Source organism: Lemur catta, chromosome 2 (genome assembly GCF_020740605.2).
Source record: "Lemur catta isolate mLemCat1 chromosome 2, mLemCat1.pri, whole genome shotgun sequence".
NCBI classification, from domain to species: domain Eukaryota; kingdom Metazoa; phylum Chordata; class Mammalia; order Primates; family Lemuridae; genus Lemur; species Lemur catta.
The window spans coordinates 98,601,008-98,627,158 of NC_059129.1; the positions used below are offsets into that span (position 1 = coordinate 98,601,008).

Sequence of the window (26,151 nt, forward strand, 5' to 3'; positions counted from 1 at the left end):
TCCTAAAAATAGTTCAATTTCTGGAAAACTTATGTATAATATCTTCTCATTCTCCCTTTGCCACATGATTTGAGCCAAAAGCCTACATCCCATTTCTGTGTGGCTTTGTTCTCAGGTGACTTTCATGGCTAGAAAGCTATCTGATAATTAACACCTATTAAAATTATTCCCTGGTATTAACTTAAGGTGTGACTTCTACCTGGGATGCTCTGCATTTAAATACTTAATAAATACTACAAAGTCTTAGAGCCTCAAGGAAATGAATTTCTCCCAGAGGCATTGTGAAGCCCAGTGATGAGCCAGTGGGTGCTTCCTGTGTCTGCTTTGAAGGGCTGCCTGTGATGGCCATGTGTGGCCAGGAGACAGAAGAAACCATCCCAACTATTCTTTTAGTTCATGTTGAACTTGAATAGCTCAGTAGCTCATCCAGACTGATTCAGACCTTGTCACATTGTCCCACTTATGGCAGATGCTGTTATACACAAAAAGTAATGTACTTTACATAACCCCAACACTTCCCTCTCCTCCTTGCTGACTTTGCTTCCTAGGTCACTGAGAAAGTGAAAGTTAGCCTAGAGAACTTTCATGGGCTCTCACCACGTCTCCCACTTGCCAGCAACTACTCTCCAATATACTCTGTCTTCTGCCCTTACTAGTGATGAATTGTCCACATTTCTGTTTGGGGCCATTGGATCCCATCATACTCACCTGCTCAAGGTCATCATCACTCCAGCAATTCACTCCTTGCTTCTGGATCATTTCCATCTGCATGCAAATGTGCCATCTTATCTTAATAACAACCACCTCTCTTTTGACCCGACTTCCTGCTCAGGCTCCTATTCATTTCTATTTCCCTTCACATCAAACTCCTTGAAAAACTTACCTCTCCTTGCTGTTCCAACTTCTTGCCTCCCAATCCCCTTCAGCCTGCTTCAGTCAAGTTTTCGTCCCTAATCACATCACCAAAACTGCTCCTGTTTGTGACTTCTACATTGCTCAGCCCAATGATTTTATTCTCAGACTTCTCAGGTACATTTGAGACAGTTAATCACTCCCTTCTGTTTGAAACATTTTCTTTGCTTGGCTTCCAGGACCCCACACTCTCCTGATTTTCTTCCTGCCTCACTGGCCACTCCTTCTCAGGTCCTTTGCTGACCCTGCCCCACCTCCCGGTCCCTTTAACAATGGAGTGCCCCAAGACAAGTCCTCAGGACAGTTTTCTTATGAATCTACATTCACTCCCTTGGCCATCTAAGCTCATGGCTTTAAATACCCATCTATATGCCAAATACTCCCAAATCTCCCTCTCCAGCCCAGATCTTTCTCTTGAACTCCAGACTCATATATCTGACGATCTACTCTACCTCAATATCTAGTAAGCATCTCAGTCTTAATCCTGATCTTCCTTTCCAGGTCCACTCTTGTCCTTCCAGCCCCCAGTCTGTTCTCAGCAGACTAGCCATGGCGATCCTATTAAAACGCAGAGCAGATCACATCACTCTTCTCCTTCAAACCCCACAATGGCTTCTGGTCACTTTCAGAATAAAAGTCAAAGTCCTTACCATGACTTACTAGGCCCCACCCAGTCTGCCCACAGTGCCTCTTTGTCTCTCATTAGTGTTCATTCTGCTGCAGCCATGCTGGTCTTCTGGCTGCTCCTGCAACAGGCCAGTCATGCTCTTGCCAAAGGGGCTGCTCATTTGCTGTCTTTTCTGCCCAGATTGCTCTTCCCCAGGTATCTGCATGGCTTGCTCCCTTGCCTCCTGTAGGTCTTTGTTCAGACATTACCTTGTTGCTGAGGCCTTCCTTGACCACTCTATTAAAATTGCAATTTTTCTATCCACCTTCTCTGATTTATCTTTCTCCATGACACTATCTCTTTCTAACTATAGGTGTTTGTGATTTATTTTACTGTCTCCCTCACTCCCAGAATGTAAGCTGTATAAGGGATGGGGTCTCCACCTAGGATCTGATGGGGTCAGCACCTGGAGCCATAGAAGGTGCTCAGTACACATTAGTTAAATGTATGATAATAAATCTCTCTACTGAAGAACATGGCCTGCACATGAAAACTGGTTTTCTAAAGACAGCAATCAGATCTGCGACTAAGGATCTGTCTCTTTCTGAAGCTTGTCACAAAGCTGAAGGAACGGCTGTAAGGCAGACTCCTGTGTCTGTGTGGTGAGGTAAGCATTTGCCATGAGTCCCTCACTGTCCAGTCAAACCACTGAATCGTGACCTTTCAGCCGAACATATGAAATGGAAATGCTGTGCAACATTTTTACTACTCGTTCACAGGTATTCGTTTTATTCAGTAATTATTAGGCAGCTTTGTTTTCCATGAAATGCCTCTTTTTAAATGTTACTGTAAAGGTCAAGCTTAGGAATTATTTGTATTAATAGCAATAAAATAGCCTTCAAGATTGGCATATTATGTCTTGCATTTATTCTACTTTTTAGTCATATCAAATAACTTCACGTTTAAAATAAATAATTGCTGCCCACCACAATAACACATTTTGCTTATCAGAGGTCATAGCAAAAAAGTGAATTCTAGAAATGCCTGTGTGGATGGTAGCAACCTTCTCTCACGCTGAGAATATTTGCTGGCTGCCTCTTGAGAAGTAAAACCTAAGTCAGTGGGGCAGGACAGTTCACATGGAGTAAATCTGAGAAAATATTTGAGAATGTGAAATTTCATTCACCCAGTTCTGACGCAGAAAAGGACAAACTGCCCATAATTCTTCATCCCCCTCCCCCAATTATAATAATAAAAAATACAAGAAAAATTTGTAAAATTTATTCACAGTGCAGAAGTTGAGATGAATACAACAGCTGGCAGTGGCATCTCGCCTCTGAATTTGATATATAAAAATACCAGTGAGCTCAATTTTCTGTAATTTGCTATTTAATTTGGGGAATGATGAAGAGAGTCTTTTTTCTATAGTTATAAAACTTCAGACTTTGATGTCATTTATCACAATATCGTCTGGTATTCCGAAAATGTTCTGTCAGGGGTGATCTGCGTATTTCCGGACTTGACATTTGATAGAAGTTGGGTAACCGAATATCGCAGTGATATCTTTTTCCTATATATACTCTGTCATTCAAGGCATAGAGTTTATCTGCAATGTCACTGCCAATTAAAACTGAAAACAGGCGGGAGATGTAACGATGCTGAGCAAAGAGCAAATATAATTTTTTTCTCCTCCAAGACACATATCGACAGTCAGTTTCTGCTGTGAGGGTTACCTAAAAAACATAAGACCATATAGAAACAAATATCAGGAAGGAAGAAAAGTTCTGCCACATTTTTTTCTACCGTAAATTTTAAATTAATTTCCTTTGCTGCCCTTTTTAGGTTACACTAGCCCACTGACCCATAATATGCTGTCAAAATAGAAAAACTACAAAATGTATTACTACGCATATAATTTATACTATGAATGATCGCAATATTGTGCCCATCTCTAATTTACCTGTTTTTCTGAGTTTGGGTAGCTATATTTTGCATTTTATTGAAGGGAGAGCTACTTGATATTAAAAATAATAGAATAAAATTGGCTAATGTTAGAGAAGTATTTCCAAGTCAACTCTGAAGGCTGTAGACATTTAACCCTAACACAGTTTCTAAAGTACAAATAGAATTTATATACCTATTTTGCATATATATCAGTTTTTATTTGCATACACATGTATATTCTATGTATAATTCATAGGAAAACAGTATAGCACAATAAATGGAACCTACTGTAATGTTTATCTCTTAAAACTACCAGATATGGCAGCAGAATAGTGACAATAAGTTTAGCATTCTGTTGCTGGAGAACAACTAAGATCCATCATTTTAAATTTTAAAAATCACTTATTTTTTAATAAGTACAGTTTTTTGGTCTTGATGTTTTCTAAACTGTCACATTAATAGTGTTTAGTCAGATCTCAATTAATTATATTTTAATTCCCAAATATGCAGTTATGTAAAGTAAAGTTTAAGAACATTTATCGTGTCCTCCCTCCTGTCATATATTAATATACCTGTTCTTCTTGTTGCTGGACCTATAAAGTGGCATTAATCAACAAGAGTCAAACGGAATTGGGAAGTCAGGTATGCTGTCAAGGTACATGCCAAAGTTCAACATAAACGATTCTTGTTCTGTTTGTTTATTTGCTTGTTTTTAAGCCAACATTGTCTGTCTGGAAGAAGGAGCATTACTTGTGTAGTCTAGTTATCCTTTACCTGAAAAATGCCTTCCTCTGTGGGTCTCAGTGAATCCCACTCAGGAGAATCCAGGAACTGAAAGGGGAAAATGTAATGCAGAAATTCTCCATCAACTGTCACTCTGATCCTACCAAAACACAAAAACAACATTTATGAGAGAAGGATAAAGAGAATACATAATTGGGCAGGGGGGGTAGGGGGCAGGGGAAATGTATTTTAGATCTCTGATGACTGTTTTTTTTGTTTTTTAGAATTTTGAAAAACAAAATATTAAATTCATATATTATAAAAGTGACATAATATCCTATAAGATTCATGTACTGATGATGTTCCTCACACAGGATTCTAGAATATTGAGTGAAATTCATCAGAAAATTCAAGTTGTACATTTATGATATAGGTCCATTTATGCATGCATATACTTTAATAAAAAGTTTCGGTGTACTCAGATTTTAAATTAAGTAGGCAAACATTTAAGGACATAAAGGAGTTTTGCTGTAAATACCTCTGTAAACTAAAATTTTAATCTTTTTAAAAACATGAGTAATCCCATTATTGTTTTCTCCCCAAACTTTCTTTTCAAAGTTTAGATTTCTATAATACATTCTTGAGGTACTCCCTCCCTGCTTCTAGCAAGTGGGTAACTGGTAGAATTTTCTGAAAAAAAAAATTGATAATTATAAAACTTAAATGTTCTCTATTACTTTTAAATGATATCAAAGAGTCTTTTAAAAATACTTTGCATGCCAACATAAGTGTTCTATTAATTCAAGCTGGCATCATCCTCTTCTTCACTTTCAGTGATTAGCTAGGAAACAAGTGTCATATCCAGATAAACAAATTCATACTTTAAGATTCATGTCATTTGATTTCTAAGATTAAATGTTATGGCTCTAGATTATTTCCTTCTTTGAGTAAATAATACTGTGTACTCTAAATGCCTATGTCTATGACTCACGTATCAAAGACTTTTTCAAGCCTCAAGGTGCTAAATGCCACCCAGGACTATGCTACACTGAGATGAAAAAATACAAACAAAAGAAAGAAATACAAACAAATAGCTAATAGAGAGGAAAGACATGCGAACACCAAGGGTACAAACCTTCCTGAAACAAGCAGGGACAGTTTATCAATAGAAGTTTTCCCCTGCATGGCATAACAATGTTCCTTTTCCAAAGTAACCACTTCAGAGCTCAAAGCAATCATTCTGAAGACCGGCAAAGAGATCCCCAGGGGCTGGAAAAGGGAGCTGTACAACACCTGGAATTCTCGGGCAAAGGTTATGCTGCGAACTTGATACGCAATATGAACAAATTGCATGAAGCAGATGACAAACAGTACAAAATTCCAGGAAAATATGTCAGCTGCACAGACATCTACCCAAGCCCAGACAGCAGAACAAAGAAAACCCAACCCCAGCAAACTGAAGACGTAAAGGAGCCCGAAGAATCCACTGCCACCCATGAAACCTACTACAAATAAAATACTGGCAAGATGATAAATGGCTCCTTCCGCCTCTTGCTTCCAGGTTATGCAGACAGGGTGTTCATCTATTAGGTTCTTCCACAAACTTGAATTTCTTTCCATGGCTGCTATTACTGTCTGGTTCACTTTTCAGTTGACTTTAGATGACACCGAAGCAAGTAATTGCCCTTAGCTTTTCCATCATCAGAGTTTTCCTCAGTCTTCACAAAACCAGAGAAAACCTGGACCCTGGAGTCGGTGGTGACGAAAGCTTTGGTGTGTACAGATCTTGAAAAACTAAGAATCCCATGCTAGTTTCTTTAAATTCATCTGGGCTCCTGATTTAGATCTAGTCCACAAACATTTTGCTATTTCCTGCACAAAATAAAAAAAGATAAAAGATCTAATTAAACAAACAGGAGACTTGTGAGGTATATTTAATGAATCAGTAGCATTACTTAATGCAAGTTGACTTCCTATTTTCTGTGAAGTTAGAATATTTTAAGCACAAATACTGTGGTGTGTTAAATTTCTATGATATAAAAAGTGCATTTATTAAAATTAGCTAGCTACATATTTTTCAAGGTAGCTAAGTACTCTATAATCATCTAGTCTTTATAGCAGTGCTTCAGTATGTTTCAGAATCACTTGGGACAGTGAATAAAAATGCTGATTCACAGACTGTTTCCAGACATACTGAATCCGAATCGTGCTGAGGGTGGGCCCCAGGTGTTTGTATTTTGAACAAGCTCCCCATGTGATTCTGATGCATTAATCCACGGTCCTCCATGGCCGACCCCTTGAGGGATACTGTCTGACAGTATGTTATTTACTCTTTACACATGAAGAATTTGAGGCTCAGAGAGGCCAAGTAATTTATCACAGGCCACACAGTGGTTAGTGGCAGAGCAGAACTTTAGCGCTCACGCCCATGTGCTGGATACAATCATGTGGCCTCTCATGAAAGACGTTTTAAATTTGGCACTGTGAGGAGCCCTACTAAATTAATAAATATAATAAATATATATTTAGGCGTCATTTTAAGAACACTAATAGACGTGAATATGTATAATAAGTTAGATTGAAATTATTTGAGAAATATAAATCTACTACTTTGCTGTATTAGTGGTTATTTCAGGTTAAAAGTTGCATCCATACAACTAAATAAATACTAATACTCCTGCTACCTACGCATGTGTTTACCAGATGGTAAAAAATGTTACTGACTCTGTTCCTCTGCACATACATTCTCTACCCTTTCAGCCATATGGTGAAAATGCTAATAAGAGATCTGAGTAAGAAGAGAAGTAAGCCATGATGACAGAGCTGGAGGACATACGTATCATTTGCCACCAGTTTCCTAACAATAAGTGGTTTCGATGTAAGGCATTCATTAGATTGATTTTTTTAAAAAAACCATAATAACATTCAAAAGCCTTGAACTTGTGTGCTATATTTAGTGTTTTATTTTTGAAATAGATTATTTCCAGAACACCTGTTAATATCAGATATCACAGATCTTGTCCCATGGGGAAAAAAACATATACACACACAGAGGTGAAAATGACTTAACTGGAGTAAAAAAGTGAACAGTGTAATCACCAGCAGAACTAGAAATGGAAATAAAGAAGCTACTGTTGTTAAAGTTCCTGATTTTTTCATCTTGGATAGTGATTCTTTTTCTCAGCAAGTAATGACTTTAAAAACACTACCAGGTGAATCATTGAAAAAAAGAAAGAAAAAAACTTAAAGTTACAACTTACAATCGTATTGTTATTTTTACTTAACAGCATTTCAAACATTCTACATATCCCTAATTATTCTCCTCCCATTCCCAATCAATCTATGAGATGATGAAATTCAAGGCAGACAGGCATCCTGAACACATTCAATTTCTCCTCTTTTAAACAAAACACAAAATTCTATACTGCTGGATAGTCACAACAAAGAAAAAAATTTTAAAAATACAATGGGTGGTGAGAACTGCAACATTACCAGCCTGGAAATGTCAGTCTCCCTGCTGCTTTACTTTTAAAACTAGGGTATTTTAAATCAATCAATTCTTCAGGATACCAAACATAGCCATGAAAGCCAATATTAAAAAGAACTGGTAGTAGAGCTCTGAACTTTGGTTTGAACTTCCTTAAAAATTTATAATCCTTAGTGAAATGTTAAAATGATGTTAACAGAGAAAGGTCATGTAAAATGTTTGTGGCAATTCAGAAAGGAACTTCTGGGAATCTTGTCCCCTTAAAAATCCTGATCTGGGGGGTGTACTGAGGGCCCTACATTCCAGGAGTGTGACCCATTATAAGAACTGTGCTTCAGGCTACTTCTGTTTCACTAAGCTGCCACCAAACCATCTTTCCGTCCTTGATACTGTATTGCTCAATGTAGCATGCTAACTTGCCCTGATTAAATTACTCCCCACCCAGCTTTTCTCTACTTGGTGTATTTTTATTCAGTCACCAAAACAGATGTCCTCTATTAGGAGAGGGAGAACTGACAGGGGCAGGTGATGACCGGGAGTGTCTCATGTGCCAGCAGCACTATAGGAATACTGAATATGATTCATCAGCCAGCTGCTTGCCTTAAAGGCCCGTCGGCCTTAAGTCATGTTTTTGTGCAAATAAAAGCTGACATGCCAAGGTGGCACAATGAATTTCTTCCGTGGGCAATACAGTTGATCTTCCCTGCAAAAGAAGTTAGCACACTGAGCTACAAATGATGGAGGCAAATTTAAGTGCAAATAAACACAATAGTTCTGAGCTCACCCCTTTTTCTTTTCTTTAAATTGTAAGACTCTGAGTTATAAAGGAATAAGGAAATATAAAAGAAGATAAAAGGATGCTCGGTGAAATGCAGTATAAACCTGGTGGCAAATGGATGAAGATTAGCTCAGGAATGTGTTTATCTGTTCAGAACTTCTACATTTATTATGTCACTGCATCACACTCCTTGCCACAAGAGAGGCAGAATCTAAATCATTGTGCCCAGCTTACAAATGAGAAAAGCAGGGCACAAGATTGGTTAAATCATTGGCTTCGGGTAAAAGATGTGGTAAGTCACATACAGCAGTGTGGAAGCTCAAGTCCCCTCCGTCCTGCTTCATTCAGGCCGTCTCCAGCAGGCAATGCCGCTTCTCAAGGCTGTGAATCAGATATTAATGTGTTGGGAAACCAAAGTGGGATGTTCTTCCAGATCTGCTTTGCCACGAAAATAAAAATCCCAACAGTGGATATTTACAACTTGCTATATATCTGCTTGTACTGCTCAATCTGTAATGCTTAGAATACTGCTAGGGACATAGCCACTCACAAAATAATTTGCTGTATTAGTATTCAACATTGACTGACTTCCTCTCCTAGACCCTGAAATCCTAAAGGGCAGCAAGGCCTCCCACACTCAATGAATGCTGACTGATGACACGGGTATAGAAGTGCAGGGCTTCTCTGCCTTTTCCATCCTTACGCTTTTCACAATCCAATGGATGTTCTAACGTCTTCTGTCACCCAGGGGCACAGAAGTGGAGAGCATCCAAACATACAAGATACTTCAGCACAGAGACACTGAGGAGTTGGTGCATCACTTTTTCAAAATGTCTGGCACAACCCCAAATTCATAGGAGAATCCTTTTGTCTATGTACAACCTTGAGCTCCTTAAGAGCAATTTAATTACTGCATTGATTGACAACAACTCAGGTAGCCAGTGGTATTGAGTTAGTTTTGGTTTCAAGGCAACCCACAAGCTCAAAATTCCCTCAATATTCTACTCAAATTAATTGGAATCAGATCTCAACTTTGGTATGTGTTCCCTATGCTAAATTATCATTTTCTTAAGTTGGTTCTCTTCTGCTTATCCTTGAGGCGGCACATTTACTCAGCAACTATGTGCCAGGTGTATTTTAAAAATTATCTAATTTAACAATCCCAGGAGGAAGATACTATTATCTCCATTTTACAGATAAGAAAATTGAAATTCAGAGAAGGTAAATAAGTTGTTTAAGGTCACATTGTTTATAATGGAACTAAGGTTCCATCCAGGTCTGCCTGATTCCAAAGCTCACTGTCTATACCACATTATTCTGCTTCCACTACACCGGATTTAGAAAATGTAGGTTTTAGTCTCCTCTCTGCTACTTAGGTGAACTCAGGCATGTTTATTCATCAGTAAAGCCAAGGAAATATCACCTATTCTATTTTAAAGGGTACTAGAACGTTCAAATGAGAAAGGCTATATTAAAAAAATTCCTTGCAAATATTAAAATAATACAGAAATAGCACCACAGTACTTGCTGCTTGTATGTTATAGAGCTAGGCCATTAGGAAAGTATAGTTTTTAAAAAGCTTTCTTCCCCCCAGATGATTGCAACTGAAGACAAATTCAGATGAGTCACTTCTGGTTGCCATCAATCTTTAAATTACAAATCCTAAATTTACTCATTTCTGCAGGGGTGATCTGTGTGTTATTTTCCCCAACTTGTGTTCTGACCTTCTACAGTAGAGGTGTAGACCTGTAACCAACCTACCGGAGTCTTCCATTTCCAGTGATCAAAAGCCAGTTTCTGGAAGCCAGCAACTCTCTTTTACCTTAGATTAATGTTTCGTGCTTCCCAGCAGGTGTTCGCAAATCATTTACATCAGAATCACCTGGGTGGCTTGTTAAACATGCCCCTTCTCTGGCCCCACCCAGTATAACTGAGCCAGGCTCTATGGGGTAGGTAGGACCCAGAGAAATCCATTTCTAATAAGCTCCCAGTTGTTTCTTATGCACACTAAAGTTTGAGAGCCATTATTTATGCTGTTCCTGATGATCTCTGAATTACCTTTGCCTGTTTGCAGGACCTCAGCTTCGTCTGCTCCTGGCTGACCACCGGCTGTCTTTCCATGCTGATTACTTGACGTCATGGTCTTCGGTTCTAGTTGTCCATGGGAGGTAGCGCTGGTGTTAGCTCACCATTCCCTTATCTAGACTATCCAGCTTGCATTACTATTAAATACTTAAGAGTCTTAGTTGTGCCTCTAAATAGCTGTGTGATTTTAATCTTCCTAGACCTGTTTCCTCATTAGAGAAAAGAATTAGACAACATAGTAACAGGTCCCTTTAGCTCTAAAATAACATGACTCTATATGATACGGAATAGAAGATTATTCCAAATATAGGTCAAAATGCAGAGTTGAGTGGCAGAACTGAATTAAGACTGCAGGTCTTAACACCTGGTTTCTGATTGGGGCCCAGCTCCAGAGATTGTTACTTAATTGTCCTATTGTGTTGCCCAGGCACTGCCATTTGTCTCACTAACTCCCCAGGGATTTTGATATACAACCAAGGTTAAGAACTATTGAACTAACTTAATAGATAGGAAGGGGTAGAGGGGTAGGGTAAGAGACACCAGAACACTCTGCAGAGTAGAGGGTCTGGATTTTAATCCTCATTTTTAAGGGGCTGCAAAGGTACCTTTTCTCCTTGTGTGTCCTCGTTTCCATCCTTTGCTCAGGTGAGGAGGCATTTTCTTTCCTTCCACACACTTACCATTCCAGGAGGGCTCAAGGCCTGTGGGTATTTTGCAGCAGCCTTTCCTGACCATGGTGGCCTGAGGGGCTCCTTCAAGGCTCTGAGTTTTTATGGCCTTTATTATCTGTCTACATGGCTTCCATCACATATTGTATTATACAGACCATTGGCCATTATATATATTTTTTCCTTTTTAAAGTATCACAATTTGTTTATTTTCTCAGTTGGGGTACCTATTGAAACATTTTTTATAAAAAGAAATGAACATATGGTATAAGCATATTAAATAACAGCTTTATTTACTGGTTATTTTATATGTATATTTAAATATATGTATATTTGAAATTCTCCTCTGTCTAGAGCAGAGTTGGTCTTCAGTAAATGTTCGCTGATGAGGATAACAATGTGCAGGTAGAAAAGCAGTGTTTGGCATACAGTTTTGGAACAAGCAGGTTAATAAGTCAGAAGGCTCAAGTAGGATATGACCAATATCTGAATCAATGAATTAGAAAAAAAAGGAACCATGAATTAGACTATAAGGAAGGAAGAAATGAAAGGATCCATTGAGAGAGAGGGACAGAGAAGGGTTGAAGACATGTTTTATTTACATAAGATTTAGAAGTTAAGAAAGAAATCGGAGGAAAAGGGTTTTAGTCATGTTTAACCTGATGCTTTTGGTCTAGCAGAATTCACAGCAGAAGATAATCAGTGGGATGGTGGGAGAGAATTTAACAGTTACTATCACACAGGACTATGCTGAATAAAGACTGGGATGACACAATTATTAAGAAAGTGAGTATAGGGAGAAATGAGACTCTGTTCACAATGAATCTTTGAAGACGGTACAAAAGAAAAGACTATGTCGTTAATAATGTTTACATTGATTACATGTTGAAATGACAGTGTTTTGAAAATAGGTTAAATAAAACCTATTATTAAACCTATTTTCATCTGTTCTTTTTAAAAAATGTAGCTACTAGAAAATTTAAAATGACATGTGGCTTGCATTCTATTTCTATTGGACAGTGCTGGTCTAGAGTCTCTCAAGTAACAGAGGAAATGAAAACACTTGGCATGATGCTGTGCAAATAGTGCATGATACATAAATATGGAAGAATTATCCAAGAGTAAGAACAGAGTTGATGTAAATGATATTGGCTACAATATTCTTATGCTACCAACAGTCACAAGTTACCCAAGGGATAGATGTTACCACTGGTTTCTGCCTACAGGGGTGGCCATCCCCACCTACAGCTCTTGGCCCCTTTATCCTACGGAGGGAAGCACCACATTTTCCTTTTACCTTAGGAGAGTGCCACTTTTCCAAGCAGTTTGTTACATGCTAATTTTCTCATTTCATTTTCTGATGATACCTCACAGAATATACTGGAAATCCCAGACAGTCTCATGGTTTTTGTACTGGCAATTGGATTGTGGCCTTCTGGATTCCAGAGGGTCCATACCAGCCTTTGCTTTTACACAATACACAGAGACTCTTCATGCACCACCAGTCTCCTAGGCTGCAGTATGCCTTTGATCTTCCTTACCAATGAGGACTTGAGGAAATTAGAAAACATGCCCCCAGGCTATGCTGGACTTCTCTGTTCTCACGTCTCAGCTAACTGTCAGATTTGATTATCTCTAGCCATGAGGGATCTCTCACTTTATCACCCACTGTGGTAGGCAGAATTTGAGGGCCCCCAAGATTCCCACCCCCTGGTGTACACACCCTGTATAATTCCCTGCCCTTGAGTGTGATCAGAACTTGTAAATGGGATGGGATAGATGCTCCCTTGATTAGCTAACATTATATGGCAAATGGTGGTGGAACAGTAACTCTCATGATTATGTTAAGTTATATAGGACTCCACCACAGGACTGGCGAGAGATTGGACATCAGAGAGAAGTGCTCCTACTGGCCTAGAAGAAAGCAAACATCCATGTTATGAACTGTCTACAGGGTCTCCAAGGAAAGGAACTATGAGCTGAAAGAAGTCTTCAACCAACAGTCAGCAAGATGAATGGGACCTTAGTCCTATAACTGCAAGGAATTGTATTCTGTGAGCCACCTGAGGAGCTTGGAAGAGGATGCCAAACTCCAAATGAGAAGTGCAGTGTGCCTGACACCTTGACTGCAGACTGAGAGGCCCTGAGTAGAAGATCCAGTTCAACAGTGCCTGGAGTCCTGACCCACAGACTGGGAAATGTGGTAATTTTCTACACAGCAACAGAAAAGTAATCACACACATACACACACAATTATGGGTACTTGCTATATATAAGGCTTTTAATTAGTCTAATAATATACATTTTATGATAGTCTTAAAAGTAAATGGAATTACATTAAATTCACTGTGGTTCCCAGCCTCACTTTAGAGGTTTTCCTTTCATAGAGTCAGGTGGCCCGAACACTGTTATGCATTTGAACACATGGACAACTTCCAGAATAGTTATGACATTCATACACTAACCTCCCAAATTCCTGGAATACCATGTTTCCATGGTTGACTTTCAGCTTAGTCAGTTCTTTGTGAAATTGAGCCATACAGAACGGGCAAATGATGTTTCAGACATATCCAGACATTGACACAAAATACAGCCCATAGAAACTCAAAACCAATAGCTCTGTAATTCTTCAAGGTGTGTGACTCCACCAAGGTCAGACAAGTTGAGCAATGGGAATGCAATATCCAGTTGCCATCTTCTTGATTCTCATATGCTACCAGCATCTAGCATTTACTGAGTACTTATATGTGCCAGGTACTTTTCTGAGGATCTTAAATCATATCACTTAATCCTCACAACTTTTTGAAGTATATAGTTTTATTGTCCCCATTGTACAGATGAGAAAACTGAGGCGTTATGGAGGTTAAGTAGGTTGCCTAAGGATACCCAAATGACAGAACCCAGATTTACTCCCAGACAGGCAGACGCCAGTGTCTCCTTTCTTAACTACCATAATATACTGCTGCATGCACAATTTGATACCTGGATTACTGGAACAAATCAACAACATTCTTGTTTTTTTCTCATCAGTTTTAGATTCAAATAATTTAAATGTCGTCTTTAAAAACTCCAGTTTTTTTGAGCCACAGAGGAATGGGAGAGTGGGTCCCACCAGTTGAGTCCCTCATCCCTGTAATTTCAAAAATCCTTGATTTGAAGAAGCAGCAGTAAACCTCTCCTTCTCAAGCTTGCCATTTGGCTGCTTTAAATAATTGACAGGATCTTCTCAAGTTCTTCTGACTTCTGCATACCCTGGAAATTGTTAAAGGCTTAAGCAGGAAGCCATTCCCTTTTTATCAGCTGCTATGACATCATGTGGCAAGTTTACCAGAGAGAGATTCCTGATGAAAGATGCAAGAAAAGCTGAACATATTAAGCAGTCTTTTCTTGATAAGAATAAATGGTAGGGCCGGGCGTGGTGGCTCACACCTGTAATCCTAGCATTCTGGGAGGCCGAGGCGGGTGGATCGTTTGAGCTCAGGAGTTCGAGCCCAGCCTGAGCAAGAGCGAGACCCTGTCTCTACTAAAAATAGAAAGAAATTATATGGACAACTAAAAATATATATAGAAAAAATTAGCCAGGCATGGTGGTGCATGCCTGTAGCCCCAGCTACTCGGAAGGCTGAGGCAGGAGGATTGCTTGAGCCCAGGAGTTTGAGGTTGCTGTGAGCTAGGCTGACGCCATGGCACTCTAGCCCGGGAAACAGAGTGAGACTCCGTCTCAACAAAAAAAAAAAAAAAAAAAAGAAAGGAATCAATGGTAGGCACCCACATTTCTCTTTACTCCAAGGGACCTATATGCAGAACACAAACTCACTTTTTCTATGTTTAGATCAGGTTCTCAAGTTTGTTTCTGGCAAACAGCTCTAACAGGATCATAAATGCTAGTTAATTGGCTATAATCACACCACTGACTGCACTTGGCTATAATCTCTTTTTTTCTGGCTAAAAAACCAGGTGGACCACATGCCTGCATCAAGGGAATCACTTTTGGCTCTTAATCATACTTGGACTTCTTTAGTACAGGGAATGCCAGGTATAGGTATCACCCTTATTGTCTCAACAGTATGACACTTAATAGCACTTCTATGCTACTTTCAATCAACGAGAGTCAATTCTGCTATAATACAATATATGTGATCCTGAACCACTGCACTATGCAAAACTGTGCAATAAAAAACACAGGGCTGACCTGGCGAGATGGCTCACGCCGGTAATCCTAGCACTCTGGGAGGCCGAGGGGGCAGGATCGCTTGAGCTCAGGAGTTTGAACCCAGCCTGAGCAAAAGCGAGACCACGTCTCTACTAAAAATAGAAAAATTGGACGGGCATCATGGTGAGCGCCTGTAGTCCCAGCTACCTGGGAGGCTGAAGCGGGAGGATTGTTTGAGCCCAGGAGTTTGAGGTTACAGTGAGCTACAATGATGCCACTGCACTCTACCACAGGGTCTTGCCTCATACTCTGGAGGAAGGAATGCTGCACAGAGAGGCCAGGAAGACTCTAAACAGACAGGCCTTGCTGAATTTAGATCATGTGCTTTTTGTTTAATCATATTTTTCCATGGTTGTCAATCATGCCCATGTAATGAAGCCTCCATAAAAACCCAAGAGGACTGGGTTCTGAGAGCTTCCAGATAGCTGAACACATGGAAGTTTCTGGAGGGTGGCATGCCCTGGGAGCCATGCCTCTTCCCAAATGCCTCGCCCTATGCATCTCTTCATCTATATCCTTTGTAATATCCTTCATAATAAACCAATAAACATAAGTGTTTCCCTGAGTGCTGTGAGCTGCTCCAGCAAATAAATCAAACTCAAAGAAGGCAGAGGTCATGGGAACCCCAACTTCAAGCAGGTTGGTCAGAAGCCCTGGAGGCCCGGACTCGTAACTAGTGTGGCTTGGGCAGTTTTGAGCCCTCACCTTGGGGGATCTGACACTATCTCTGGGTAGATAGCATCAGACTTGAATTAGAGGACACTTAGCTCGTGTCCGCTCCTTGGTGTGTGGAGAAAAACCCCACATTTGGTCACAGAAGTCTTCTGTGTTGTTGATTGTTGTGGAGTTTAGAGGAAACGGTTTGAGGAGTGGTTTTCTAAAGCACTCTGGGGCTGAGAGGACCACTTGTGCAGCGTGTGGGGATTTCCTTTTAAGGTGTTCCTATAAGGCTAGTGTTTTCTCTTGGACTGTGAGAAATATTGTTCACTGTTTGGTCCTCAATCTAGATGCCCAACAATCTTTCCATTTCTTAAAGCCTGGTTGTTACTGACTTTGCAGGACCTGAAGTTTTGTGGCATCACCTTTGATGACCCGCAAAACGTATTATTCCCTTATTCTTGCTGCTCAGGAGATACCACATGTTCTCATGACTGTCAAAATGCTTGATTATTTCAATCCTCTCTTCATTATTCAGGCTTTCCTTTCGCATGCAGTATTAGGCATTTTTGAACTATAATGCTTAGTCATACTTGGGATATTGAATGAGCATGTTTTTATGTAGGAAAGTTCACAAGTATGAAAGAAGCGCAAAATGTAAACTTGCAGGATAATACGTGGTAAACCAAGGTAGCTGGCAGATGTTTGAGATATATGTGTGTGTGTATGTGTGTGTGTGTGTGTGTGCATTTTGAGTTTATCTACATGGCTTAGGTCAGCTGATTGCACTTTACTGCATTCACCCAGTGTTTCTTGTGGGTAAGCTGTGCATAACCAAACACAAAAGGTGCATTCTGCTCAAATTATTCCCTAACATATCAGTTGTGTTGAAACAATGCTTACTTTGAAAACAAGCATTATAGCATAATGAACTACATCATTAGCTCTCAAATGGCTATTAAAATATTATTAATATATGCAATAATTCAATGACTCCTTGCCCTCATGGAGCTTGCATTTTAGTGAAATTCAGATGTTGATACTGTTTAAGTCCAGTTTCCCGATTATGAGGTCTATTTTAAATAGCTAAAAATATACCTTATATGAAAATAAACTACTTAAAACTCATTTTTAGTAAAGGCTACATTTTAAAAGACAATCTAAAGTCTTAAAAATCAGAAAGCAAACGAACTTGTATTTCAGAATTTCATCAAAGACCAAGAAAAAAACGAAAACCCTCAGGTTTATATGTTTATCCAGGGATACATAGTATTTTTTTGCCTTTTCTAATCCTTAGCAACAAAATTAATTGTGCCTAAAGGATATACTGAAATCCTATACTTATTACAAAAAACGATTATGTTCTTACGGATTTAAGTATAAAGATGAAAAAAAACTATGTTTCACTAAATAAAGTGTTTCATTAAATAATTAAACAATAATTAGTAGGATTCATCCTTTTATTAAATTATCCTATGAACAGATTTTATATTCATCCTTTTACTAAATTATCTTATGAAAAAATTATTAGCACATTACCTTTTTTTTTTTTTTTTTAGAGACAAGGTCATACTTTGTCACCCAGGCTGGAGTGCAGTGGCATGATCATAGCTCATAGCTCATCGTAACCTCAAACTCCTGGACTCGATCTATCTTCCCGCCTTAGCCTCCCAAAGCACTGGGATTACAGGTATGAACCACCTCGTCCAGCCTACATTTACCTTTTAATTTCTTGCCACGTTAACATCATTGCACATATTAATGGTGAACATTTATAATGTATCTGTTAACAATACCTGCTACAATATATTTGCAACTTTAAAAAAATTCCATTAAGACCTCAGTTTCACAAAGATTTTGATGAATATTAATACTTAATAGTCAAGCATTTCTTTTCTCATTACATTTCTTTGGTCATATGAGATAAGAATCCTTATGAAAATTACAAGAACTCTTTTTAAATAGTGTTCTTTGAGTTTGTGATCAGCGGAGAGCAGCATGGCATAGTAAATACACACAACTAGACACAAAAGGACCTGGGCCCTATTCCTGGCTCTGGTATTTAACCTTGCTGGGCCTCAGTTTACTCCCCTGAAATAAGGGTACACATTAAGGGTTCCTGCAGCAACCAGACAGCCAACATAAATGAGTGAAGAACGGCATAGGAAAAGCCACCTGGATCATGCATGCTCCATCCAAGGAGGCAGTCCCTATTTAGCCCCAGCTGGCTATGAGGAGACCAGTGTTGTCAGATCATCTGATTTTTCAAGAGAAGCCAGAAATCCAGATTTTATGGGAACTCTCCTGATTTTAAAATGCTGGTAGCTAAGGAACATTTTTACACACTTCAGAGACAATGCTGAGTACGCAAAACTTCAAAGGCCAAATTGAGCTGCAAGTTGTCAGTCTGCAGATTCAAGAACTCAGAGCTGCTAAGGTCCCTATTGGATCGAGTGAATCTACACTAAGTTGACCCCATTTACATCTTTTTATAGTTTGCTTTCTCTTTGTTCTAAACAAAATTTCTTTATCGGGAATTACTTTCCCCCATACTGCAATTAAAATCTATATTAAATTTGCTTTCCTATCTGGCCAAGTCTTGATCAAGATGGTCCACTAGTTGATGGATTCCTGTAAGTTGCTAAAATTTCATTTAAACTTGAAAATGAACACAAACAACAGAAAACAAAGCTTAGACCCCGCAACACAAATTCCAAACAGAATGTTTAAAAGTGTTTTTGTTTACCATAAAAAAGTATCTTTTTTTCCATAGTGGTTAAATTTCCTTTTATAACAGAAGGAAAAAGGCACTATCTATCCTTCTTGCACTATGGCTTCCAGAACAATTATAATGTGACATGTGTTTGGAACTTGAATTTTAACACCACCCCTCCCCAATCTTGAATGGAGTAAAAAATATAGTAAGTAATAATAACTAGCATCTGTTGAGTTGCAATCCTATGTCAGAACCTGCATGAAGTACTTCACAAATGTCATTTCAAAGCCATAAGAATACTAGGGGCAGGAGGAAGGGATCATTATTTTTCAGTTTTTCAAGAAATGAAACCTCTTTAAGAAAAAGAATTGGCCAAGTTAGAATCCAAATATCCTCATTTCTGCTGTTTATACCATTCTACATGTTCATTTATGAATCAGTTACATTTTAATCATTTAGACAATAACAGTGAATGCTGAGAAAACAAAGGAGAAATTAAAGCAGAAGATAATCAATATGGAGGACAGAGACAAGACAGTGTAAGAATAACTGGTGTCTTTGAAGTAGAGAATTACAAAATGGAAAAGAAAAGCATTCGTAATGGAAAAAAATCCTCCTGAAATTAAGAACAACAGATTATCCCAATAGAAAGAATACATGAAATTCCATGAAAAATTGATATAGAGCTTAACCATGATGTAGCCTAGCTGAGTTACTAAAGTACTTTAGGACTTGAGGTAGAAAAAGCAAGTCAATTGCATGGAAGAAAATTTTGAGGCAAACCTTAGACTTTTCCACAGCCACATTAGATGCCAGAAGCTAATGAAGCAAGGGCTGCACTATGTAAGGAAACTATGGCCCAGAAATGTTAAAATGAGTCAAATGGGAATTCAAGTACAGATGCTTTTCAACTTACAGTGAGGTTACATCTGGGTAAACCCATTGTAAGTTGAAAATATCATAAGTCAAAAGTGCACTTTTGACATGATAGTTTCAATTTACAAAGACAATGAGTTTATCTGGACACAACTCCTTGTAAGTCAAGGAGCATACTGAATGTGTATTGCTTTTGCACCACTGTGAAGTTGAAACATCGTAAGTCAAACCATTGTAAGTTGGGCATTGTCTGTATAGAAATAAAAGATGGACCTTTTAAATACAAAAAGACACAGCAAGAAATAAGCCCTCTTGAGGGGAAAGAAAAACCCAAACGTGTACAAATCTAGCCAAAGGATAAATGAAAATTTAAAAGTTAATACTTGAGATGACATAGTACAAGGACTAGTGATCAGCAATGATTCCAGTTATAAAATCAAGACTAAATAATGGCTGAAATGAAGTTCACAAAACACAGTGCAAAAGTTATAGATACTCACAGCATGAAAACATACATATACCAAAAAAATTGGGATATGAGTAGAAGTGAAACTATAGGAAGTATAGTATAAAAGTGCCAATGCTTCATCTTTTATAATGGGGAGCCCCTGACTGTGTATGTTTATGACTAATATGTGTAAAAAATTTTGACCTCAAGATGTATTCAGAATCTCTTCTCTTAATTTGGAAGACATTTTTAGAACCTATTCTCTCTCAGGATAAAGAAACACTTATGTCAAGTTCACAATTCCTTCACTTGCACTACTGTTTCTTCTTCTGTTAATATACCATAAAATTTTTATTTTAAAAAGTATCTCTAGCACTATCCTGTTGAAAGAAAAACTTCAGACAAATCAAATTTAACAGACTTTATCTGAGCAAAGAACTATTCATGAATCAGGCAGCACTCAGAATCAGAAGAGGTTTAGAGAACTGTTACCCAGCGGCATGAACAATGAGCTTTTATAAGCTGAACACAGAAAGAAAGTAGAGAAATCACTTGATTGGCTACAGCTAGGCATCAGTCTTATTTGGGCATGGTGTGATGAGCTGGCTGCCTGTGATTGGCTGAAGCTTGGCTGTTTGTGATTGGCTAGAATCTGGCTATGTGTTATAAAAAATAGACTTTAGGTCAGTTAGTTTTTTACATAGGAACTCAAAGTAGGGAAACAGCCTTAGGCTAATGGCCTCGTGTTTATTTAATTTAACAATTCTATTTTTTATAAAAGCATTTCTGTCTTTTATCTAGCAAGATATCCTATTTGTATAAATGCATAAAGACATACGGAATGATTTTCACTTATTGTTAAAGATGAGTATTTCTGGATGGTGAGATACTTCTCATGTTTTTCTCTTTATATATCTGGATTGTTTGCATTCCTTATAACAATTTTAGAAAATAAGAAAGTGACTTTATATTAATTTGAAAATTTTTAACTGTAAAAGTTTCAAAAAAAAAAATTCATGAACCCAACAACCAGAATTAATAAACATCAACAGTATATTTTCTTTAGATCCTTTCATAATACAGAAAAATTCCACAAAAAAGTTGAACACTACCATGAATTGTTCTCCAATACCATTCTCTGCCCACCCACTCCCTATACAGTATATAATTTGTGTTTATCCATATTTATATGTTCAATAAAAAATACAATTTAAAATGAAATTCTAGATTAGAAATGTCTTTTATAATGTGATTTTTTTCAGATTCAAACTCAAAATTTTTTTCTGATGAATAATTTTAAACATGCACAAAAATAGAGAAAATAGTACATAATATGCCCATTACCCAGATTGAACAATTATCAAAACTTTGCCACACAGAACTTTTGAAATTAAAAGGAAAACCTCTAACCTAGTGTTTAGCCTACAATTTGTTCGGTAAATACACAAACATCCTCCACAGAAGACAGGGAGAACCAAGGAAGACAAGGAGAACCAAGATTAGCTGTGCAATTACTAACCAATAATTAGTATGCGAAAGCATTAGATCTTACATACACTGACCCATTTAGGAGTTACAGCAACTCTGCTACCTAAATAATATTATCAGCATTGTTCAGAGTGGAAAATGAAGCTCAGAGAGAGGGAGATTCTTCTTCAAGCTTAGCCAGTTGTTTCTCTTTCTAATACTACCCTCCACCCCTTCTTGATTATTCCACCCTGGCCAATTTCAGAGTGTGTGAGAGCCACTGAAAATATCGCTCTCACACACTCTGAAATTGTTAAAGAACACAAAATGAGAAGGTCTCACTTTAGGTCTATATGAATTAGTCCCTGGATTCTCTGGGTTGGAGGAAGACCCAGCATTTTCATAGGTAATTTAAGTCAAGAACTTTTGGTTATTTATTTATTTAATTTAGAAAATAACCTGTTGTAACTTTCACTTTAAGACTCATAAGTACTTAGATAAAAGGGAGAAACATTTCCCTTCTTCCATTAAAAGAATCTGATCAATGATTCAATATACTTTTCTATTAATTGCAGATAAATTCATACTCTCTATAGTTTATAATCCCAGTTGAGCAATGACCATAATTAACAAATAATGATCTCAATTGCAATTTACAGTCTTGTGGATCTATTGTGGATATTTTCCAAAGCAGTTTTGAAATTTCTTGCCTGCCATGTTGCTTATGTGTTGTTATAGTCACATATTGGAGCAAATGCGTCATAACATTCTTGATCTTTCCTGGAGAACTGTTTCAAAATAAGCTCAGTGTGTCAACAGTATTATTCAGTCTTGTGGTAAGAAGTATGAGATTTTGGTTCCCTATGACACATTTTTATTTAATAGCATAGAATATAACCTTTTAGAAGTACAGGATGCACAATGATTCAGCTATTTTGAGAGACTGATATGATTAAAGAAACTCAATTATCAAATGTCTAAATTTAAATGTATAAAATTTTGAGGATAGATAATATCTTCCTTTAGATCTCAATTAATATTTGTATCCCAAACTGCTGAGGACACACACACAGATTTTTCAGGACAGCAAAGAACCTCAGAGATTGTGTGGGATCTAGGATCAGCCAGATCTTTTCATTTTTCAAATGTGGAGACTGAGATCCAAGTTTTGTTTATATTTTCTGTTCCATGTAGTTCTTGTTTGGTTTCCTATTGCCATAAAGCACAATCCCAAGTTACCGTACTCTCACAAGAGGGATATTTTCATGCAACAGTCCCTAGAATTTAAAATAAGAGAGAGGAAAAAAATAGCCACTAAACTATGAACAGGCAACAATTTTTTAAGGCTGCCATAAAATTCAATTGCAGTTTACAAACTGCAAATTCAAAATAGGCTTGCAAATTCAAAATACCTAAGTACCAGAGTTAAGAGTGAAAAGTCAAGAAGGAAGTTTAGTAAATCGATTTACGTTCAAAAGTGAGCTTCCAATTTTACCTTCCATTTATTATTTTAAAACAGAATTTTTCAATTTCTGCAAATGTCTTCTGGCTAAAACGATTTTTTGTCCTAGCCCCCTTACTGTATTTTGATTCTGTGCCTTTAATCTACTAAAACTGACCCTCAAAACTCTACCACTGTAACCGACCTTGGTGATGAGGTACTTTTGTGGTTGGCAAATTTCTTTCTTTGTTTCTCCTTTTTATAGCAGGGGGAATCCCCAAATAGAAAAAACAGGTCAGCGCGACCTTTGATGAGGCAGCTTTTTCGTGCCCCCAACTCGGTGTGAAAACACTGACCCCAGTCGGGCCCTTTGCTTACAGAGAGGGATGGGGGGTGGGGACTCCCGGCAGTGGCGCGACTTCCCCATTCCCCAAGGTGAAACCAAGACTGTCCGGGCCCCTTGGACCGGCTTTGAGCCTCGCAAATCTGGCCTGTTTCTTTGGGCTCCCAGGTGGCTGGGGCAAGAGTGGGACCTGTGGGAGAAGATCGGAGATTTGCCTGCAAGTCTCTCGGGCGGACGACTCGCGTTCCCCGGGGGCCCGCGCGCTGAGCTGCGAGCGGCGCCGCCCGGATCCCGGGACGCGCAGTTGGCTTGAGAGGCGCGGGCGGCGCAGGAACGCTGGACCGCGGGGCACAGGCGCTCCCGGGGGTCGGCGACCTCGCAGCCCCCACCCCGGGGCGGGGCCCTGGCAGAAGCCGAGCCCGCAAAGTTGCCCGCAGCGGCCGCGGGGTGCGAGGGTGCGGACAGCTCCGGAAGGCGACGGGCTTGGCGCCCCCGGGGTCCCCTCCTTACCTTTCATTTCTCGCCCCGGCGCCGCAGAAGTTTCCCGGCCGAGCGCGCTGGCCCCGGTGGCCCGCGCGGAAGCCCTCAGCGCCCACCTTGCGAGCGCCTCGCTGCCCACCCCGCGGCGCCCGCCCAGCGCCCGGACAAAGCGTGACCGCAGCCTGCTCCAGAGCGGCGCGGCGGCGCGAGCGGGGACCGGGCACGGGCGCGCGCCCCGGGGCGCAGCGGGGCGGGCGGGGGCGGCGGCAGCGCTTCGGGCAACCCAAGCCCCCAGGGAGCGGCCGGTGCAGCCACCCGTGTGCAGGACTGCTGCGTATGCGAGCGGCCGCTGCGGACCAAAGTTTCCAAAGATGTGCTTCCCGGAGCGTACACTGCTCAAGGTTATAAACTGTACCTAATGTTCGCTGATACACCAGGCAGGGAGCGATGGAGCTGACTACTGAAATGAAAGGCAACTAACTGTATGTCCGCCCTCTCCCCTCTACTCCACACACACCATAAACAAAATGATGAGATCAGTAACCAGGGAGAGGATGGGAATATTTGGGTGTATGAGACAAAGGTTAATACGGTATCTTTATTCAAATGAATAAACATAGCAAAAAGCAAATGGGTAGAGGGCATAGACAATCTTTAAAGGAAAAAATTTTAAAGCACAAATGACAAAAAAGTTGAAATCAATAATAAGTAAATGCATACAATTTAAAGAAATAATAAAGTGCATTTTTTCTTCCTATGAAATTAGCAAAGTTTAATTTTGTTTTGGTGACAAAATCATGTGGTGGTTGGGGAGGGACCAGTAAGACACACAACTTGTTCAAGGATTTCATCTCCTTCCCTCTCGTTTTGATTTTGTATAAACGTTGGTAACAAGAATTCCAGGAACAAATTTACTGAGTAATCAATGTCTCTTTTGAGCCCCAGAATAACCACAAAACAATGAATATGGATGGTAAAATTAACTCCCTTTAATTGATGCTGGAACTAAGGATAAAAAAATACTCATATTGCTATACCCCATAAGTCAGCGGTCCACAACATTTTTGGCATCAAGGACGGGTTTCATGGAAGACAATTTTTCCACGGATGGTGGGAGGAGGTGGAATGATTTCAGGATGATTCAAGCGCATTACATTTATTGTGCAGCCAAACTTCTCTGCTAATGATAGTCTGTATTTGCAGCTGCTCCCAAGCGCTAGCATCACCACCTCAGATCATCCGGCATTAGATTCTCATAAGGAGCATGCAACCTAGATCCCTCCCCTGCACGGTTTACAGTAGGGTTCATGCTCCTATGAGAATCTAATGCCTCTGCTGATCTGATAGGAGGCGGAGCTTATGCGGTGATGCCAGAGACGGGAACGGTTGTAAATACAGATGAAGCTTCCCTTGGTCGTCCACTGCTGACCTCCTCCTATGCCGCCGGGTTCCAAACAGGCCACAGACCAGTACTGGTCCATGGCCCCGGGGGTTGGAGACTACAGACATAAATGGCTAGAAAGCACTTAACTCCCAGGCTTTGCTCTTACTCTTCATTATAGGGATTTGCTAAAATGCTGGAAATCCAGTTTGAACTGGATCTAGTCCATGGTATATACATATAAATTTGAAATATGGCTAGCTAGGAGAGTGAGGAGGCCATCAGCTTTGACATCAGGTATACTATGGGTTTAGATTTTACTTCCTATTTAGTGTTCTACATTTTAAAAATCCAGGATTATTTTTAGGATTATTTTTAACTTAAAAACTCAGAAGCACAAAGATATGCTGGTGTGACAGATTATGCGGTGGCCCTTGTGATTCCCAGCACCTTAATGTTCACAACTTTGTTGGATCCCCTCCTTTCGAATGGGGTTGGGACATGTGACTTGCTTCTGAACAATAAATACAACAAAGGTGATGGATGTCACTCCTGTGACTACGTTACCTTATAAAAGACTCCCTCTTGCCAGCAGACTGTCTCTAGAGACCGTCCTATCTGGCTTGATGAAGTAAATGGTGGTGTTGGGGAAGTCCATGTGGTAAGGAACCGTGGTGACCTCTAGGAGATGAAAAGTAGCCAGCCCCAGCCAACAGCCAGCCAGCAAGAAGTCAGGGCCCTCGGTCCTCCAGACTCAAAGAAATGAATTTTGTCAACAGTCTAAGTGACACTGGAAGTAGATTCTTCCCCAGTCAAGCATCCAGGTGAGAGAACACAGACTAGGTGACACCTTAATGGCAACTTTGTGAAACCCTGAGCAGAGGACCCACTCAATCCATGCCTGGGCTCCTCACCTACCCCTAAA

General features: G+C 39.5%; 1 protein-coding gene across 4 annotated transcripts; it reads right to left on the bottom strand.

Moving 5' to 3' along the window:
- Positions 1 to 2,778: 2,778 nt before the first annotated feature.
- POPDC3 (popeye domain containing 3) lies at positions 2,779 to 24,021 on the bottom strand. 4 transcript variants are annotated; one of them, XM_045544094.1, is made up of 5 exons: positions 10,510 to 10,868; positions 8,757 to 8,832; positions 5,322 to 6,058; positions 4,238 to 4,346; positions 2,779 to 3,252 (listed from the first exon to the last, which is right to left on the bottom strand). In XM_045544094.1, the coding sequence occupies exons 3-5, from the start codon at positions 5,804 to 5,806 to the stop codon at positions 2,971 to 2,973; spliced, it is 876 nt and encodes a 291-aa protein (XP_045400050.1). In that variant the 5' UTR covers positions 5,807 to 6,058; positions 8,757 to 8,832; positions 10,510 to 10,868; the 3' UTR covers positions 2,779 to 2,970. The 4 variants fall into 4 exon arrangements, with proteins under 4 accessions (XP_045400050.1, XP_045400052.1, XP_045400051.1 ...); XM_045544096.1 differs by having other exon boundaries at positions 8,757 to 8,886; XM_045544095.1 differs by lacking the exons at positions 8,757 to 8,832; positions 10,510 to 10,868 and adding an exon at positions 23,876 to 24,021.
- Between the last annotated feature and the right edge of the window lie 2,130 nt (positions 24,022 to 26,151).

What these genes read in the sequence shown, in the direction of transcription:
- POPDC3 (XM_045544095.1), bottom strand. Translation starts at nt 5,806, where the DNA reads ATGGAAAGAAATTCAAGTTTGTGGAAGAACCTAATAGATGAACACCCT. An exon ending in TCCCTGCTTGTTTCAGGAAG is followed by an intron (nt 4,347 to 5,321) that starts GTTTGTACCCTT and finishes GTGTTTTGGTAG; the next exon opens with GATCAGAGTGACAGTTGATG. An exon ending in CAGAGGAAGGCATTTTTCAG is followed by an intron (nt 3,253 to 4,237) that starts GTAAAGGATAAC and finishes TATGTTTTTTAG; the next exon opens with GTAACCCTCACAGCAGAAAC.